Raw genomic sequence first — 17435 nt, 5'->3', positions numbered from 1 at the left:
ACAGCAGCACAAAAGTAACTTTGTATTGTTACAAGGCTTTTTAACTTTTCATGATGATCCCCCTAAAATAAATAAATCATGTTTTGATCCCATAGTATTAGTAGTAAACACGTTCTAATGCTAAGACATCTGGGGCCTCCTCCACAAAAAGGGAAACAAGAGGAAAGAAATCATTTAAAGCAAGAACCATCCTTAAGCTGTTACCCATTCTCTCTCTCTCTCTCTCTCTCTCTCTCTCTCTCTCTCTCTCTCTCTCTCTCTCTGCCTGTATAACTACAGTATCACTACTGCAAGTACTGGTGTAAGTTTCAATGCACTTTTTTAAACTCTCTCTCCATCCATCTTATATGAATCATCTCTTTAGTCTCAGGTTAGCAGGGGGCTTCTCTTCTCACTAGGACTGGCTAATTATATCCAACTTTTCTGGTACTGGCTTTTAACATGCTTCTTGCTGCTGCTCATACTTCATAGGACATCTCCTATCATTAAGAAGCTTCAGTTATGACAGACTCCAGTCATGATTCAACAGCCATAAGGTTAGCTAGTTTTTTCTTCTTCTTTAATTCCAGTTTGAATGGTCAGAGTTTCTTTCTCTAACTCTTAGAACACTTTTTTTCCTTTTTTAAGGAAACTTTTCTATGTATAAACAAAAGATCCTATACGTACCAAGTGGAAATGAATTTTTTTAAGATTTATTTACAAAAAGAAAAAAAAGTTGTTGCATGTATTTGTACTCACCATTTTACCCTTATCATCATTCTCAAGACTTAACACATGCCTATAACTCTTTTAAAGTAGTTAGAACTCTATATGTTTTATTTGACTTTCATAACTCTACATATACTTTGATTGAATTTCATAAAAAAATTTATGAAATTTGTTGGAATCTTATTATAGAGTTTGATAGATTTTTATAAACTTCTATTAATTTGAAATAGTGATGAGCCATCATATTTGATGTTGGTGATGATAGTAGAGACGGTGATCGGGAGGATGGTATGGGCATTAATGGGGCATGGGAATGAAAAATCAAATGTTTGATAAGTCCAGGTATGAGAAATAGTTCCCTGTCACATGAGAAATTGAGGGAAATGAAACCCTCCACCCCAATTCTCTTGGACTCTATGGTCCAAGGAATTTGTAATCACCTCGACCCTTGGATTTAATCTAAAGGTGGAGAAAAAAACTGATTTAAAAATTCATATAATCTTTATATATAAAGTAAAAGGTAGAGAATGGTAAAACATTCAAAATACCAGAAAATATCCTTGGTAACATTAAGAATTGAAATTATTAATTAAATGAGGATAATATGGTAAATTCACACTTTTTCATATTTAAAAAAAATTAAAATCAAAAGAAAAATCAGATAATGGAATTTTTTTTTTTTTGGAACACAACTACTAATTATCTTTTTTAATTCTAAAATAAATTTAAATTCTAAAATAAAAAAAAATAAAAAGCATCTCGCAGGCCGAAAGCACGTGCGAAGAGGTGTATTAATTTAAAGGGAGTTTTGATTTATAGTCATTTGGGAGTTTACCATTGTGGTAGATAATAATCAAATTTCACCTAATTTGGTTAAGGTTAATGGTCAAAAAGTGGCATATAATTTTTCAATAATGCACTAAAAACCCATCAAAATTACAAAAAATGCCATTATCTAAATTATCTTATTTCTTTTAAGCTCAATCACATACACTTGACCCCATCTAATACACCAAACGCCCAAAACGACAACGACCACGCCAAAATTCTACGAGAAACGACAGCCACGCCCATGACCACATCCAATACCCCCACGCCCACCAACCACACCCAACAACCCCAGGCCCACAACCTCAGTACACATTATCCCAATTTGGCTTCACAAGTCGACATAATCAACCCTTCCCACCAACTTCGACCACTAACTAAAGAAGAGAGATGGCAGTTGTTTAACCCCGTAAAAAAAAAAAAAAAAAAAAAAAGCAAGGGAGCAAAAGACAATACTTGAAATAATAAGGGAAACTAAGAACAAAAAATGGGAGACGTAGCTCTCGACCACGCCCAATACCACTACTACATCCCACTTCTTACCCTTCGATCATGCCCAATAACTCATGCAACATACAAAAAACTGCACTGCAGCTTTTGATCAAGATGTAGCAACTGTAATGAGCAAGGTATTATAAAAACTATAGTTTTTCTCTTTCCCAATACAAAAACCTTTATATTATAAATAACATATAAACAAATTGGAAAGCTTTTAAGGTACAATGAAACTGAAGAAAAACAAATTTATAGGTAAGTAAAAGCGAAATAAATTAAAAGTAAGAATGTGAGCTTGGTAAGGTGAAGCACGTCAAGAACGCTATCCTAAAGCCTTTGTAGCCTCCTACGTGCAGTCTTGACGGTCTACAAGACTCCAAGATACAACTCCTTATACACAAACTCAAGATCCGCTATGAGCACGTTCATAGACCAATATAGGTATCCAAGTCACATAACCATTGCCAAAAAATACTAATAGAAAGTAGAGAATATATATAAAAGTAGAAAATGAGATAATTAGATTATGGTATGTGATATTCTGATGGTGTATCAAATGTGAAAGAGGAGTGGCCTTTTATATGCATCCAAGAACTTACAACCTTCACCACATTAAACCAGAAAATTAAGGCATTTAATATATAAATAATACCTGAAAATTAAATATGTATATCCTCACAATAAATAAAATAAAACAGCCAAATTAATTAAATAAATAAAAACAGTTAAATTTTTAAAACCTTTTTAAAATTCCAACACAAGGAACTCTAAAAAACACAATCATGATGACAAAGTTTCAACAATGTGATTTTGACACTTATCACATTCCAATAATATTGACAAAGTTTCAACTAAAAAAGAACAAAGAATATTAAAATAACTTGACACGTGTCAAAACTAGAGGAACTCCTCCTCAATCTTGAGGAGCCAAACTTTTTCCTCATTTATTTATTTAGGTTCTGTTAGTTTTTTTTTTCTTTTTTTTTCCCCGTTTTTAAGTTATAAGTATAAAGAATTAGGGGTTCGTTGTGCATAGAATGTCCTTTGGGTCCCCAGTTAGTCATTATAACAAGTCACAAATATTGTAAAGCCATAAGGTTAGTTATTGAAAGGCTAGTTTTTTTCTCTAATTCTCAGAACATTTTCCTTTTTTCTTTTAAAGAAAAACTTGTATCTAAATGCTTGTTTGTTTGTGTGTCTTGTTTAGTGTTGATCATGATGAAGCTGGAGGGCACAGATCAAGTGGACAATGGCCAACAACAGAGGAGATTCTTGGTTCACATGATGAGCAGCCAGCAACGACGTTCCTCCGAAAGTGGGATATAGTATTTACGATATCATGTGTATTTGCTGTCTTCCTTGATCCTTGTTACCTTTACATTCCTGCCATAGATGGGGACCATACGTGCTACTATTCGAACCAATACTTGATGTGGTCATTTGTGGGCTTACGATTCGCCCTAGATCTCTTTTATGCAGTGGACATTGCCATATTTTGTCGTCGGCGAATTTTAGCAAGCCTATTACTGAGAAATCTGGGGCCTCCTCCAGAAAAAGAAAAACAAGAGGAGAGAAATCATTTGAGGCAAGAACCATCCTTAAGCTGTTACCTTGTGTTTTTCGTGCTCTTCCCATTCCACAGGTAATCAACATAAGCCTTCTATTCTGTCAATTTCATTCATTTTGCTTTTCAACTATTTGTTTTACTGTTAACACACGCGCATGCATGGTATAGCCGCAGCTAATAGCATTCTGGTATAGCTGCAGCTGCAAATTAATCACCAATAGACCCCGATGTGGATACAACAGATCATTATTGTAATTTATTTTTAACATCTGGAAACATTATAGATGGTTTAAGCCAAATTAAATCTGTGTGTATATAGATATATATAAATCATTGTATAATTAATGTGTGCAGGTAATAATTGCTGGCCAATCTTATTCAAGCTCAAATATATATTTGTTTCCATTGTTCTGCACTACGGCCCAATATATACTACGGATTCATCACACATACAAGCTTCTCAAGCGGTGTACTAACATAGAAACTAAAATAGGAAGATGGCTTGATGCTATATTGGATTTTCTTCCCTTCATCCTTGCTGCTCACGTAAGTTTCAATCTTATCTCTCATATATATATTTCAGCTTATTTTAATTTAGTTTTAGCACAAAAATTTCCTTAAGTAAACTTGCATTATCAATGTATGGATGAATATATCATGACAACAAATATTGTTTGAATGGATATATAAAATTTGGGGTTTTTTTCCAATTTGGGAACCAGAACTTTGGCTTCTGTCCAAATTTAGTAGCTAATAAATTATAATTTGTCACAATTTAATGCCTAAATATTTTTTTTTATATACATGCAATATTGGGAGAGAGAGGTTTGTTTCACACACATTGTCAAGATGTCATGGGACTTCGAACCAAACTTCGTCTAAAATGATTTTGTCACTTCATGGAGACCATACTCACACATTTAACCGCCCCCAAAATAACAAGGGCTTCTAACTCAATGTGTTCAATTATTCCTCTTCTCCATTATTACTTTTACTTTGTATAAAAAATATTTTTTAAAACTTGAGATTATTATTATTAACTGCCTTGCTTGCTGGTGTCCTTCAGCTATACGGAGCCTTGTGGTACTTTCTTTCTATTCAACGAGAGGTAGATTGTTGGCTGCATGCCTGTCACGACAAAAGGGTGGGATGTGATCTCGCTCAAACAGGTTATGCTTTCTACTGTGGTACCGAGATTCACTTCCCCAATTTGCATCTCAATATCACACGTATAAAGGCATCATGCCCTATAAATCCACCTGATACAACTATCTTCGATTTTGGTATATTTCTCTACGCTCTTCAGTCTAAGTTGACCAGGTCAACGTCTATTAGACGAAACTTCCTTCAAAGTTTCTGGTGGGGATTGCGCAATCTGAGGTATCATAACTGTTTGATGTTTATTAACTAAATTTCTAATATAAATTCATTAGATTTGTTGGTGAATTTAATATGCAATATACATGTAATCCAACGTCTGAGATTAGAAATCGTTAATTAATTATTAATATAAAATTCTTAATAGAGTATTTCACTTTATCTATATAAGATCCCACAGCTAATTAATGCTTATCATAAACAAAGTTAAATGGTTGTATTATGTCATTGGGACAATTAAATGACGTTTCGAAAAAAACTTCATCATCCAACATTAGAAAAGAGAAATATTATAAAATCCTAACTGCTAAGAGAGAGAGAGAAAGCTTTAGATCCGGGAGTTGTTTCCTCGTATCTTCAATGTTTTTTGGTTTTTGGTGGACTTATATCGATTTACTCTATTCTGGGCTAGTATTGGTTGTGCCTCATCTTGTGAGGCCCCTCTTTGAGGTGTTGCAGCTTGGTCACGGTAGATCCGCTACTCATTTGTGTGTTAAGGCCCCGGAGTAACTAGGTGACGCTCTTCATGTCATGTCCCGAAAGAAGATTAGAGGTGGTTGATTTTCCTTTTGCCATCATTGTTTTAGTTAATTTTTTTTTTTTAGTTTGTTCAATAAATTCCAGAAACTCTATGAGTTTTCTATGTTTTTTTCTCTTATGATTGCAAAATTTAAGTTGAGTTTGTTGGGTGTTCTTAATCTATCTAGGAGAGTCATGCCGGTTAGAGGCTCGTTTTTGTCCTTAATGTCATTGGACTAGATTTGAGGAAATTATGGGATTGAGAGGGCTTATGTCACTGGAGAAGTTTTACCCATGTCTGCCATATTGTTATTGGGATGACTCCCTTTACTGTCTATATCTTTTTATACTGTTATTCTTATTGATTTAATAAAATTAGAATCACCTTCTATAATAAAGAAATTTAAATGGCGTTTCCTTGTTGAAGAAAGAACTAAGTTCAAATCTTTTTTATTTTTTGGATAAAGAACTAAGTTCAAATATGGTGAAGGAAATATAATGCGCACTACTACTTCGATTTAGACTTTCGAGAGATTCTCCAATGAATATTCAGTTAAGGATTGGTTACATATTTTTAATCTCAGCCATTGGATTGCATTCATTAGATGTGTTGGTATATTTAATATGCAATATATACACAATCCAACAGTCAAAATTAGAAATATGTAACCAATTCTTAACATAAAATATTTATTGAAGAATTTTCCTAGACATTAGTATCTAATATATTGTCTCTTTTAATTTTGCAGTTCTTTTGGTTCAAACCTCGAAACTAGTCTTTATGGGGTGGAAATCTTTTTTACGATTTTGGTATCTATAAGTGGCATGGTGCTATTTTTAATATATCTCAATACAAGGATACAGGTTTGTGTGATCAGCCTTTATATATATAGTCTTATTCTATTGAGTGATTCCTCAAATAATTTTATTTGAGGGACACCCTTTGGGTTCCCTATGAAATTTTTTTTCAAAGATCTAAAACATTTATTTTTCACATCTTCATTCCAACTGGTTATGAAATTAACGACATGCAGATGTCACAACAAAGGTCAAGTCAGCTTAAATTGAGACAGAAGATGTAGATGATGAATTTAGATATAGATTTATGGTTGTATAAAAACGGCCTTTATGATAAGAATTTGAAGATGTTCATCATGAAAAACTTACACCAAAAAGTTGAAGAAAACAAAGAAGTTGATGTGGAGAATATTCTCTCTTTTGTTCCTATTATACAGCAAAGAAGTATTATGTGGCTTCTCAGCTCGAATTTACTAAAAAAAGTAAGTACTTAATTTGTCTACCAAATTATGGAATATATATATGGGATTTTTCATCATAACATAACATGCATGCGTTCGTATTCCTAGCTAGTATAAATTTATATCCCTTGCAAGATTAATTTATTCTCTTTGTTTTTTTTTCATTGAATAAAATTAATATTATATAGGTCCCAATGCTGGAAAATATGAATGAAAACGTGTTGAAAGCAATCTGTGAGCATCTTGAGTTCGTGAAGTTTAGAGAGGACAAATATATTGTTCGAGAGGGAGAACCACTTGATAAGGTGCTCTTCATCACCCAAGGTACGGCATGGTCATACCCAACCAATGCAAGTGGTTCCTCAGCGATCAAGTGTCTTGTGAAAGGTGACTTCTACGGAGAAGAGCTTCTAAATTGGGCATCAGAATTGAGCTCTTTTTCTGAATTTCCCAACTCAACCAGAATTGTCAAGGCCCATACGAAAGTTGAAGCATTTGCCATCAGAGCCAACAACTTGAACATTGTTGTCTCCACATTTTGGTGGCATTTTAGCAAGAGGCTCGGTCATATAGAGGAGTCCCAGTTGGAGAGGTGGCAACATCTGGCAGCTTGTAGCATACAAGCAAAATGGCGCCGTCGTCATGCAAGGCCTGTCTAGGACTAAGAATTGGATGCTACGGTGTTTTACTCTCTCGTGCCCATCTCTTTCCTCATCTAATGTGTGACGTGAGGTGAGAGATCTCTATCTCTCATCTTTGGTCCAATTTGCAAGGATTATTTGGAGTAAAATTAATCAAAAATACCATATCTTTTATTAATGTAAAGACTTTTGTTGTTTTTTGGGGGCTTCGGATTAGTTCTCTTGTTTGTCATGTTTCGTAATGCCATTTGTAATTGTCCAATTACTAAATATAATAAGTAAATGTAATTGTTCAAACTATTAGCGTGTAAATTCTTTTCTCAGTTTTTCCATAAAAACTTTGTCAACTAAAAACTATTAACGTGTAAACTTGCTAAAACATTATTCAAATTCAAATTTTCTATTGGGTAAAATATCAATAATGAAGTGTATTTGTCAAAAGCACTAGCTTCTGGTCACAATTTATTTTAATATTCTTCTTCTTCTTTTTTTGGTTGAAACTTTGTAGAGCTCCTCGTCAATCTTAAAGAGCCAAGTCATGCTCTTTAATTAATTATGTGATACCTTGATTTTTATCATTCATCAACCTAAATGGTTTAAAATGGCTCTGAATATTATTATTATTATTATTATTTTAATCATTCATCAACCATTTAAAATGGTTTTTAGCTTGTCTTGACACTCTTGTAATTTCACTTTGTAATTTAAAAGCTCAATGGATCAAGATTAGGATAATGGTGCTAGCTTAATGGACCTCTGCAAAGAATGTCAAGATAGCTTTTTTTCGGCAAGGAGACATCTGATAAAGGTAAACAAAATCATGCATTTCATTGCATTTTTTATTTTAAAAATATAATATGAAGATGACATGTCATTCTACTTGTACGATTATAACTTTTCTGCCAGCTTTTACCCATCTATCCAAAAATTCATTGTCTTATTGTGCCGTGACTTTACTGAAATATCTTGCATTTTAAGGAAAGTTTGAGAGTTCATTTTTCCTAGTGAAGTCTGTGAGGTTGCAGTGTGAGATTTCGGAAAACCAGTTTTTTGAAATCTATTTGTAGTTGTCATATCTGCATCTAGATGTTCTGAAAATCATAATATCATTTTAGATCTAGATTTCAGATTCTTGGATTCACTTTTTTGAAGAATGGTTTCTTGAGAAAGCCAATTCATAAATTCAAAACTACCTAATTAGATTAGATATGCTCTTCTTCTTTTTTTCTTTCTTTTTTTTCCCCTTCTTATTATTATTTTTCCCCTCATTCAAAACATACCAGATTTACCTGTGTGTACAAATAAATTTTTTAGAAAAATCGTTACACTGTCAAATGATATTACTAATTTATGCTTTATAATTAATATAGATGAATGACATATTGATATGTGCATGCCGGAAAACAATTGGAGACATTAATCAAAGTTCAAACCAGGGCAATCATTAAGCCTCTAGCACCAAGACTCAACTGTCCACGAAGACTTAGAGGTCGCCTCACGAAGACTCAACTGTGCACGAAGACTTAGAGGTCGCCTCTAGCATGAAGACTCACTGTGCACGAAGACTGACTTAATAAAGCAGAATGCATGGTGGAAAGCAAAATTATTTCATCTTTTTATTAACAATAATTCTTTTGACAACACTCCAACTTTATTGGGCCATACTTGAAATATAAATCCAGACATTTATCTTCCCTTTTGTTTTTTTGCCAAAAAATATTCATTCTCTCTCTCTCTCTCTGCCTGCAATGGTCGGGTGAGAAGATTTTGGAACCACCATTTGTTTTTTTGTGAACCACCATTTCTTGAATGGGATTCTTTGGGGTAGTGAAAATATTTTTGCTAATCATTTTAATTTAAGGTGTATGCTCACTACCTTTCTGAATACTTGACACATGTCCATAGACATAATCACGGTTAACTTTTTACTTTGATTAATGTAATTATGGTTATGATTATGGATACGTGTCAAGTATTGAGAAGGGTAGTTAGCATATATACCTTGAGTTAAAGTGGTGAGCAAAAGTGCTTGCAATTCAAATATATACATATATATATGGACTACACATTGTATTCAATAATCTGAACTGTCTAGTTTATAGATATTCTCTCAATGATCATCTATGTATTCAATAATATATATATATATAGTACCAGGACTTTAGTCTCTTCACACATAGACAAGATTGATATTAATTTGATAATTCTATAACTTCCACTCCTCCATATATATTTGGCGTACTCAATACTATTTGGAGCTAATTAACTGTGGTTTAACCAGCGAGCTACTTGGGTTTGTGAATAATTCAGTGGTGGATCTAGGATTCTTAACCCCATGGGGTCATAGTGTTAAAGTTCCAACGTTTTTAAAGATGAAAACAATGCTATAAAAAATAAAAAAATAAAAACACACACACACAAATTATTCCAATTAACAAAAACATCATTCAATAAATCAAGCATAAATAGTAATTTTAAGATCTAAAAATTTGTTTAGTATTGAACTCCAAACTATTTTTAATATCTTAAAAAAATTGAAATAAAAATAAAAAAAACCCTAAATTGAAAAAATTGAAATTAAAATCAGAAACCTTAGATTCCCAAATTGAAATTAACAAAAGAAAAGGAACAATCAGTGTGGTTTCAATGGAACTAGAAACCCAAAACATGAAAAAGATTGATCAATTTTTGGTGGGTCTAGTCAGACCATGGAGGTAGTAGACGAAGGAGACCTTGACAGAGCTGCAAACGACGTCAACCCAAAACCGCCAACCGACAAGAGAGAAAAAGAGAGACGGATGAGAGAGGGAGGAGAGACAGACAGACATACGAGAATTGTTCTCTATAGGTAATTATATATCCTCCATAGATAATTATATCTCCTCACTGTAGGTAATTAAACATAATACGCCGTTGGTTGGGTTTCTTTACCTCTAGAGGTAATAATATATCCTCCATAGGTAATTAGATGCTGCTTCTTCTTCTTCTTCTTATTTTTTTTCTCATTCAAAACTACCGCATTTACTTACGCATAAGCACAAATTTTTTAAAGATACATACCGTAGATGGTATTAAATGCATGAGACAACTAATATATGTATACATATTATAAAGTGGAATGAAAACACCCCGCATAATTTTCACATGTGTGTCGATTACACTAAAAAAATCTTTCGCTAGGAAAGACTTTCAGGTCGCCCCTATCTGCTTACATTTTTTTAACAATCAGAGAAGATGAATGCAATGAGCTGCGACGCGTGCTATCTGCTTTTAAGAGAGAGAGTTGATCAGCTTTAATAAAGTTGAACTATTTCATCTTTTTGCCAAAGACTATGACTCCCAACTTTTTTGAGTCATAGATTATGAAATACTTTAAAAAAAAAAATTCGACTTTTTTGATTGCCTATTTTCATTTGTCACATAAGTGGACCATATATATACTTAGAAAAATTCCATCTCTCTCTCTCTCTCTCTCTCTCTCAGAGAGGTTAGCAAGGATTCTCACTAGGACTAGATTAAAATTTGATAATTATATCTAACTTTTAGTTTTCCACAAACATAATATTTGACTATTTGCAGGAGCCAACATTATTTTGTGGAATTGTCTTTTAAGATGACATAAAACAATTAGATACATTAATCACTGTTCAAACCAGGCAATCATTCAAAATACAATTCATAAGCGAAGTAGGTCAGGTCTCTAGCACAAAGAGACAATTAAAAAAGCAGAAAGCCTAGTGGAAGCAAAATTATTTCATCTTATTGGGCCGTACTTGAAATAAAATCCAGACATTTATCTTCTCTCTCTCTTTTTATTTTTGGTGCCAAAAGACATTTTTCCTCTCTTCGGTCTGTCCATATTGTTCCTCTCTCTCTCTCTCTCTCTCTCTCTCTCTCTCTCTCTCTCAGGGTGTATCCTGCAAGCACTGGTATAAGTTTCAATGCACTTCTTTAAACCTCTCTCTCCATCTTTTTTATATGAATCATCTCTTTAGTCTCAGGTTAGCAGGGGTATTCTCACTAGGACTATATCAAAATTTGATAATTCTATCGAACTTTTAGTTTTCCACACACATATTTGACTATTCGCAGGGGGCTTATAACAAGCTCCTTCCTCCTGCTCATCAATAAGCTTGAGTTATGGGGGTCTCCAATCATGACTCAACAGCCATAAGGTTAGTTTTTGCTCCCTTAATTCCTGATTAAAAGTCTCTAATTCTCGGAACACTTTGTTTCTAAATTATCTTATTTCATTTAAGCTCAATCACATACAGTTGTCCCCATCCAATACACTAACGCCTAAATCTATATATATAATGCCTTTTGCTTTATATATATACATAGAGATTTAGGTTCTGTTAGTTTTTTTTTTTCCGTTTTTAAGTTACAGTTATAAAGAACTAGGGGTTCGTTGTACATAGAATGTCCTTTGGGTCCCCAGTTAGTCGTCGTGGTATTCACGATTTCATTATAACAAGTCCCAAATATTGTAAAGCCATAAGGTTAGTTATTAGTCATTTTTTGTCTTCTGATTTAAAGGCTAGTTTCTTTCTCTAATTCTCAGAACATTTTCCTTTTTTCTTTTAAAGAAAAACTTGTATCTAAATGCTTCTTTGTTTGTGTGTCTTGTTTAGTGTTGATCATGATGAAGCTGGAGCGCACAGATCAAGTGGACAATGGCCAACAACAGAGGAGATTCTTGGTCCACATTACGAGCAGCCAGCAACGACGTTCCTCCGGAAGTGGGATATAGTCTTTACGATATCATGTGTATTTGCTGTCTTCCTTGATCCTTTTTACCCTTACATTACTGTCGTAGATGGGGCCCGTACGTGCTACCATTCGGACGTATACTTGTTGTGGTCATTTGTGGGCTTACGATCCGCCCTAGATCTCTTTTATGTAATGGACACCTTTGGTGGGCGGCTGATTCGTAGCAAGCCTAATGCTAAGACAACTGGGGCCTCCTCCAGAAAAAGAAAAACAATAGGAAAGAAATCATTTATTCTGGCGTTACCTCGTGTTTTTCGTCTTCTTTCCATTCCACAGGTAATCAACATAAGCCTTCTATTCTGTCAATTTCATTCAATATTTTGCTTTTCAACTATTTGTTTTAGTGTCAACACACACGCATGCATGGTATAGCTGCAGCTGCAAATTAATCACCAATAGACCCAGATGTGGATAACTAAAAATGTAACATATGTGAAATACAACATATCATTATTGTAATTTATTTAATATACTTTTTATAATATCAGATTTAATTTGGCTTAAACCATCATGTAATGTTTCCAGCTATCAATATTATTTGCTCCACTATATGAGTTTCTTCTTCCGGCCCAATATACACTACGGATTCATCACACATACAAGCTTCTCAAGCGGTGTACTAACATAGAAACTAAAATAGGAAGATGGCTTAATGCTATATTGGATTTTCTTCCCTTCATCCTTGCCGCTCATGTAAGTTTCAATCTTATCTCTCATATATATATATATATATATATATTTCAGCTTACTTTAATTTAGTTTTAGCACAAAAATTTCCTAAGTAAACTTGCATTATCAATGTCTGGATGTGTTTGAATGGATATTTAAAATTTGGGGGGTTTTTTTTCCAATTTGGGAACCCGAACTTTGGCTTCTGTCCAAATTTAGTACCTAAATTATTTGTCACAATTTAATGCCTAAATAATATTTTTCATTCATGCAATATCGGGGGAGAGAGGTTTTTTTCACACACACTGTCAATGTGCCACGAGGGTTCAAACCTCAAAACATTAGTCCACAAGTAAATGTCATTTTCTATTAGGCTATACCCCATTGACTCTAAATTAATTTTTTGAGTCTAGTACGTTTGAAACAAACTTCGTCTAAAATGATTTTGTCATTTCATGGAGACCATACTCACGCACTTAACCGCCCCCAAAATAACAAGGGACTTTGTATGAAACAAAAAACAAAACACAAGGGGCTTCTAACTCAATGTGTTCAATTATTCCTCTCCTCCATTATTACTTTTACTTTGTATAAAAAATATTTTTTTAAACTTGAGATTATATTATTATTAACTGCCTTGCTTGCTGGTGTCCTTCAGCTATACGGAGCCTTGTGGTACCGTCTTTCTCTTCAACGAGAGGTAGATTGTTGGGGGCATGCCTGTCACGATAAAAGGGCGGGATGTGATCTCGCTCAAACAGGTTATGCTTCGATTTTGGTACCGTCTTTCTACTGTGGCGTCGACATTACCTCCAACAAATCGCATCTCAATATCACGCATATAAAGGCATCATGCCCTATAAATCCACCAGATGCAACTATCTTCGATTTTGGTATATTTCTCTACGCTCTTCAGTCTGACTTGACCAGGTCAACGTCTATTAAACGAAACTTCCTTCAAAGTTTCTGGTGGGGATTGCGCAATCTGAGGTATCATAACTGTTTGATGTTAATTAACTAAATTTCAAATATAAATTCATTAGATATGTCAATGAATTTAATATGCAATATACATGTAATTCAACGTCTGATATTAGAAATCGTTAACTAATTCTAAACATAAAATTCTTAATAGAGTATTTCACTTTATCTATATACAATCCCACAGCTAATTAATGCTTATCATAAACAAAATTAAATGGTTGTATTATGTCATTGGGTCAATTAAATGAGTTTCGAAACGTCTTCATCCAACATTAGACAAGAAACATTATAAAATCCTAACTGCTAAGAGAGAGAGAGAGAGAGAGAGAGAGAGAGAGAGAGAGCTTTAGATCCAGAGGGTTTTTCCCTGGATCTTCGTTGTTCTTCGGTTTTTAGTGGACTTATATCGATTCACTCTTCTCTGGGCTGGTATTGGTTATGCCTCATCTTGTGAGGCTGCTTTTTGAGGTGTTTTGGCTTGGTCACGGTAGATTGATTGCTTATTTGTGTGTTGAGGCCCTGGAGTTACTAGGTGGCGCTCCCTATGTCATGTCCTAAAGGAAGATTAGTGACAGTTGATTTTCCTTTTGCCGTCGTTGTTTTAGTTAATTTTTTTTTGTTTACTTTGTTCAATAAATTCCAGAAACTCTATGAGTTTTCTGTGTTTTTCTCTCTTATGATTCCAGAAACTTAGTTGAGTTCGCCGGGTGTCCTTAGTCTATCTAGGAGAATCAAGACGGTTAGAGGCTAGTTTTTGTCCTTAATGTCATTGGACTAGATTCAAGGAAATTATGGCAGTTGACAGGGGTTATAGAAAAGTTACTTTGGAGAGTGATTCTCTCCAGATAGTTTCAGCTCTTCTGTTGACTTAGGTCATTGGAGAGGTTTTACCCGTGTTTGCCATATTATTATTGGAATGACTCCATTTACTATATGTATCCTTTTATACTATTATTCTTATTGATTTAATAAAATTCTAATCACCTTCTATAACTAAATAAAAAGAAATTTAAATGACGTTTCTTTGTTGAAGAAAGAGCCAAGTTCAAATTTGGTGAAGGAAATATAACGTGCACTAAAGTTACTACTTCAATTTAGACACTGGGGAGATTCTATAATAAGTACTAATTAAGGATTGGTTACATATTTCTAATTTCGGCCGTTGGATTGCATTCATTAGATGTGTTGATAGATTTAATATGCAATATATATGCAATCCAACAGTCAAGATTAGAAATATGTAAACAATTTTTAACATAAAATACTTATTGAAGAATTTGCCTAGACGTTAGTATCTAATATATTGTCTTTTTTAATTTTGCAGTTCTTTAGGTTCAAACCTCCAGACTAGTCTCTATTGGGGGGAAATCGTTTTTTCGATTTTCGTATCTATAAGTGGCATGGTGCTATTTTTATTATATCTCAATACAAGGATACAGGTTTGTGTGATTAGCCTTTATATATATATATATATATATATATATATAGTCTTATTCTATTAAGGATTTTTCAAATATCTAAACCATTTATTTTTCACATCTTCATTCCAACTAGTTATAAAATTAACCGCATGCAGATGTCACAACAAAGATCAAGTCAGCTTAAATTGAGACAAAAGATGCAGATGATGAATCTAGATATAGATTTATGGTTGTATAAAAACGCCCTTTGTGATAAGAATTTGAAGATGGTCATCACGAAAAACTTGCACCAAAAACTTGAAGAAAACAAAGAAGTTGATGTGGAGAATGTTCTCTCTCTTATTCCTATTATACACCAAAGACGTATTATGCGGCATCTCAGCTTGAATTTAATAAAAAAAGTAAGTACTTAATTTGTCTACCAAATTATGGAATATATATATTACAAGATTTTGAAGTAAAGAAAAAAGTATGTACATGTTTATTGGATTTTTCATCATAACATAACATGCATGCGTTCGTATTCCTAGCTAGTATAAATTTATATCCCTTGCTAGATTAATTTATTCTCTTTGTTTTTTTCTTGAATAAAATTAATATTATATAGGTCCCAATGCTGGAAAATATGAATGAAAACGTGTTGAAAGCAATCTGTGAGCATCTTAAGTTCGTGAAGTATAGCGAAGACAAGTATATTGTTCGAGAGGGAGAACCACTTGATAAGATGCTCTTCATCACCCAAGGTACGGCATGGTCATACCCAACTAATGTAAGTGGTTCCTCAGCGATCAAGTGTCTTGTGAAAGGTGACTTCTACGGAGAAGAGCTTCTAAATTGGGCATCAGAATTGAGCTCTTTTTCTGAATTTCCCAAGTCAACCAGAATTGTCAAGGCCCATACGAAAGTTGAAGCATTTGCCATCAGAGCCAACAACTTGAACATTGTTGTCTCCACATTTTGGTGGCATTTTAGCAAGAGGCTCGGTCATATAGAGGACTCCCAGTTGGAGAGGTGGCAACATCTGGCAGCTTGTAGTATACGAGCAAAATGGCGCCGTCGTCATGCAAGGCCCGTCTAGGACTAAGGATTGGATGCTACAGTGTTTACCCTCTCATGCCCATCTCTTTCCTCATCTAACATATCTTTTATTAATATAAAATACTTTTGTTTTTTTTGGGTTGTGGCTCTGAATATTAAAAAAGTGTCACATTAATTGGATCTAAAGCATTGAGAAAATGCTGAGATGGGCTTAGCCAAATTAGCTAGCGCAGATGTGCTCTTCACTTTGCACCAAAGTTCGAATCCCCCCTCTGCATAGTTAGGATTAGTTTAATGTCAATTATCGCTTGTATAAATAAAAAAAGAAAAAAAAGAAAAGAAGGTTGAGGAAAGATGCCTTTACTATTACCTTTGTCGAATTTTGTTAAGTTCATTGCACCTTCTACAGGGTTTACCAAATTGCCAATAGTAGTTTAGGGATATTAAAAGAAAGGCCTACCTGAAAACAGAAAAAACACTTTAATTTGTTACTGTTACTGTTCGAATTTTTGCGACGGTGTTTCAGTATTGGCTGCGGTTTTTGTGCCTATGCGAGGACCTTTAGCGCCAAATAAACCGTCGCTAGGCGTGGGAAAACAGAGCTATAGCAACTGGTGCTGATACCATCGCTAAAAATAAGCGCACTTTCGAAATCTTATTCCCTCTTTGGAAACTAAACTAATTTCAGAAGTCACATCTCGAAATCTTATTCCTGCATGCATATTACAGGAAAACATAACCAAGTCTAGTACAAGTCATTACTTGGAGATAATTCAAATGCCCAATCTGTAAAATAGGGAAGAAAGATATTTGCCTGAATAATTTTCATTGAGTCAGAGGGTGTAACTTTATACAAGAGATTTCCTATAATGATGCTAAGCTATTCTAGGAATCTAAATTACAATAGGAAAAGAAATATTCTACAGCACATAATTACATATTTGTTTCCAGATCCATCCTGTGAACATTAGGAAATCATTGACCTTCTTAACACTCCCCCTCAAGTTGGAGAGTGAATGTCGAGAACTCCCAACTTGCGAATCATGGTAGAAAAGGGTTCCTTTCCCAACGGTTTAGTGAATACATCCGCAAGCTGATTTGCCGAAGTAACAAACTTGGTTACAACCGAACCATCCTGTATTTTGTCCCGAATAAA

General features: G+C 34.0%; 2 protein-coding genes across 5 annotated transcripts; both read left to right on the top strand.

Annotated features, from left to right (window-relative positions):
• Positions 1 to 3400: 3400 nt before the first annotated feature.
• On the top strand, positions 3401 to 7694 carry LOC148914541 (cyclic nucleotide-gated ion channel 1-like; the record flags this gene model as incomplete). The annotated part of the gene is made up of 6 exons (XM_089042671.1): positions 3401 to 3673; positions 3953 to 4144; positions 4665 to 4978; positions 6244 to 6358; positions 6730 to 6774; positions 6942 to 7694. Coding segments are annotated over 6 exons (1410 nt in total), but the record flags the coding sequence as incomplete, so codon positions are not given.
• A 3535-nt stretch (positions 7695 to 11229) lies between these two features.
• On the top strand, positions 11230 to 16648 carry LOC103340737 (cyclic nucleotide-gated ion channel 1-like). 4 transcript variants are annotated; one of them, XM_089042423.1, is made up of 7 exons: positions 11230 to 11323; positions 12029 to 12443; positions 12693 to 12860; positions 13495 to 13826; positions 15145 to 15259; positions 15397 to 15642; positions 15849 to 16648. In XM_089042423.1, the coding sequence occupies exons 2-7, from the start codon at positions 12300 to 12302 to the stop codon at positions 16317 to 16319; spliced, it is 1476 nt and encodes a 491-aa protein (XP_088898549.1). In that variant the 5' UTR covers positions 11230 to 11323; positions 12029 to 12299; the 3' UTR covers positions 16320 to 16648. The 4 variants fall into 4 exon arrangements, with proteins under 4 accessions (XP_088898549.1, XP_088898547.1, XP_088898546.1 ...); XM_089042421.1 differs by lacking the exon at positions 11230 to 11323 and adding an exon at positions 11330 to 11569; XM_089042420.1 differs by lacking the exon at positions 11230 to 11323 and adding an exon at positions 11699 to 11896.
• Positions 16649 to 17435: the final 787 nt, after the last annotated feature.

The sequence above is a fragment of the Prunus mume genome, linkage group LG8 (genome assembly GCF_029339155.1).
Source record: "Prunus mume cultivar Tortuosa linkage group LG8, ASM2933915v1, whole genome shotgun sequence".
NCBI classification, from domain to species: Eukaryota; Viridiplantae; Streptophyta; class Magnoliopsida; order Rosales; family Rosaceae; genus Prunus; species Prunus mume.
The sequence above is the reverse complement of the archived record's forward strand: the minus strand, read 5'-3'. Positions and strand labels throughout refer to the sequence as shown.

Excerpts from the sequence above, each read along its gene's own strand:
- LOC103340737 (XM_089042420.1), top strand. The coding sequence starts at position 11,817 with ATGTCCTTTGGGTCCCCAGTTAGTCGTCGTGGTATTCACGATTTCATT. Across the intron at positions 12,444-12,692 it reads GTCTTCTTTCCATTCCACAG|CTATCAATATTATTTGCTCC; the intron begins GTAATCAACATA and ends TAATGTTTCCAG. Across the intron at positions 13,827-15,144 it reads TGGGGATTGCGCAATCTGAG|TTCTTTAGGTTCAAACCTCC; the intron begins GTATCATAACTG and ends TTAATTTTGCAG.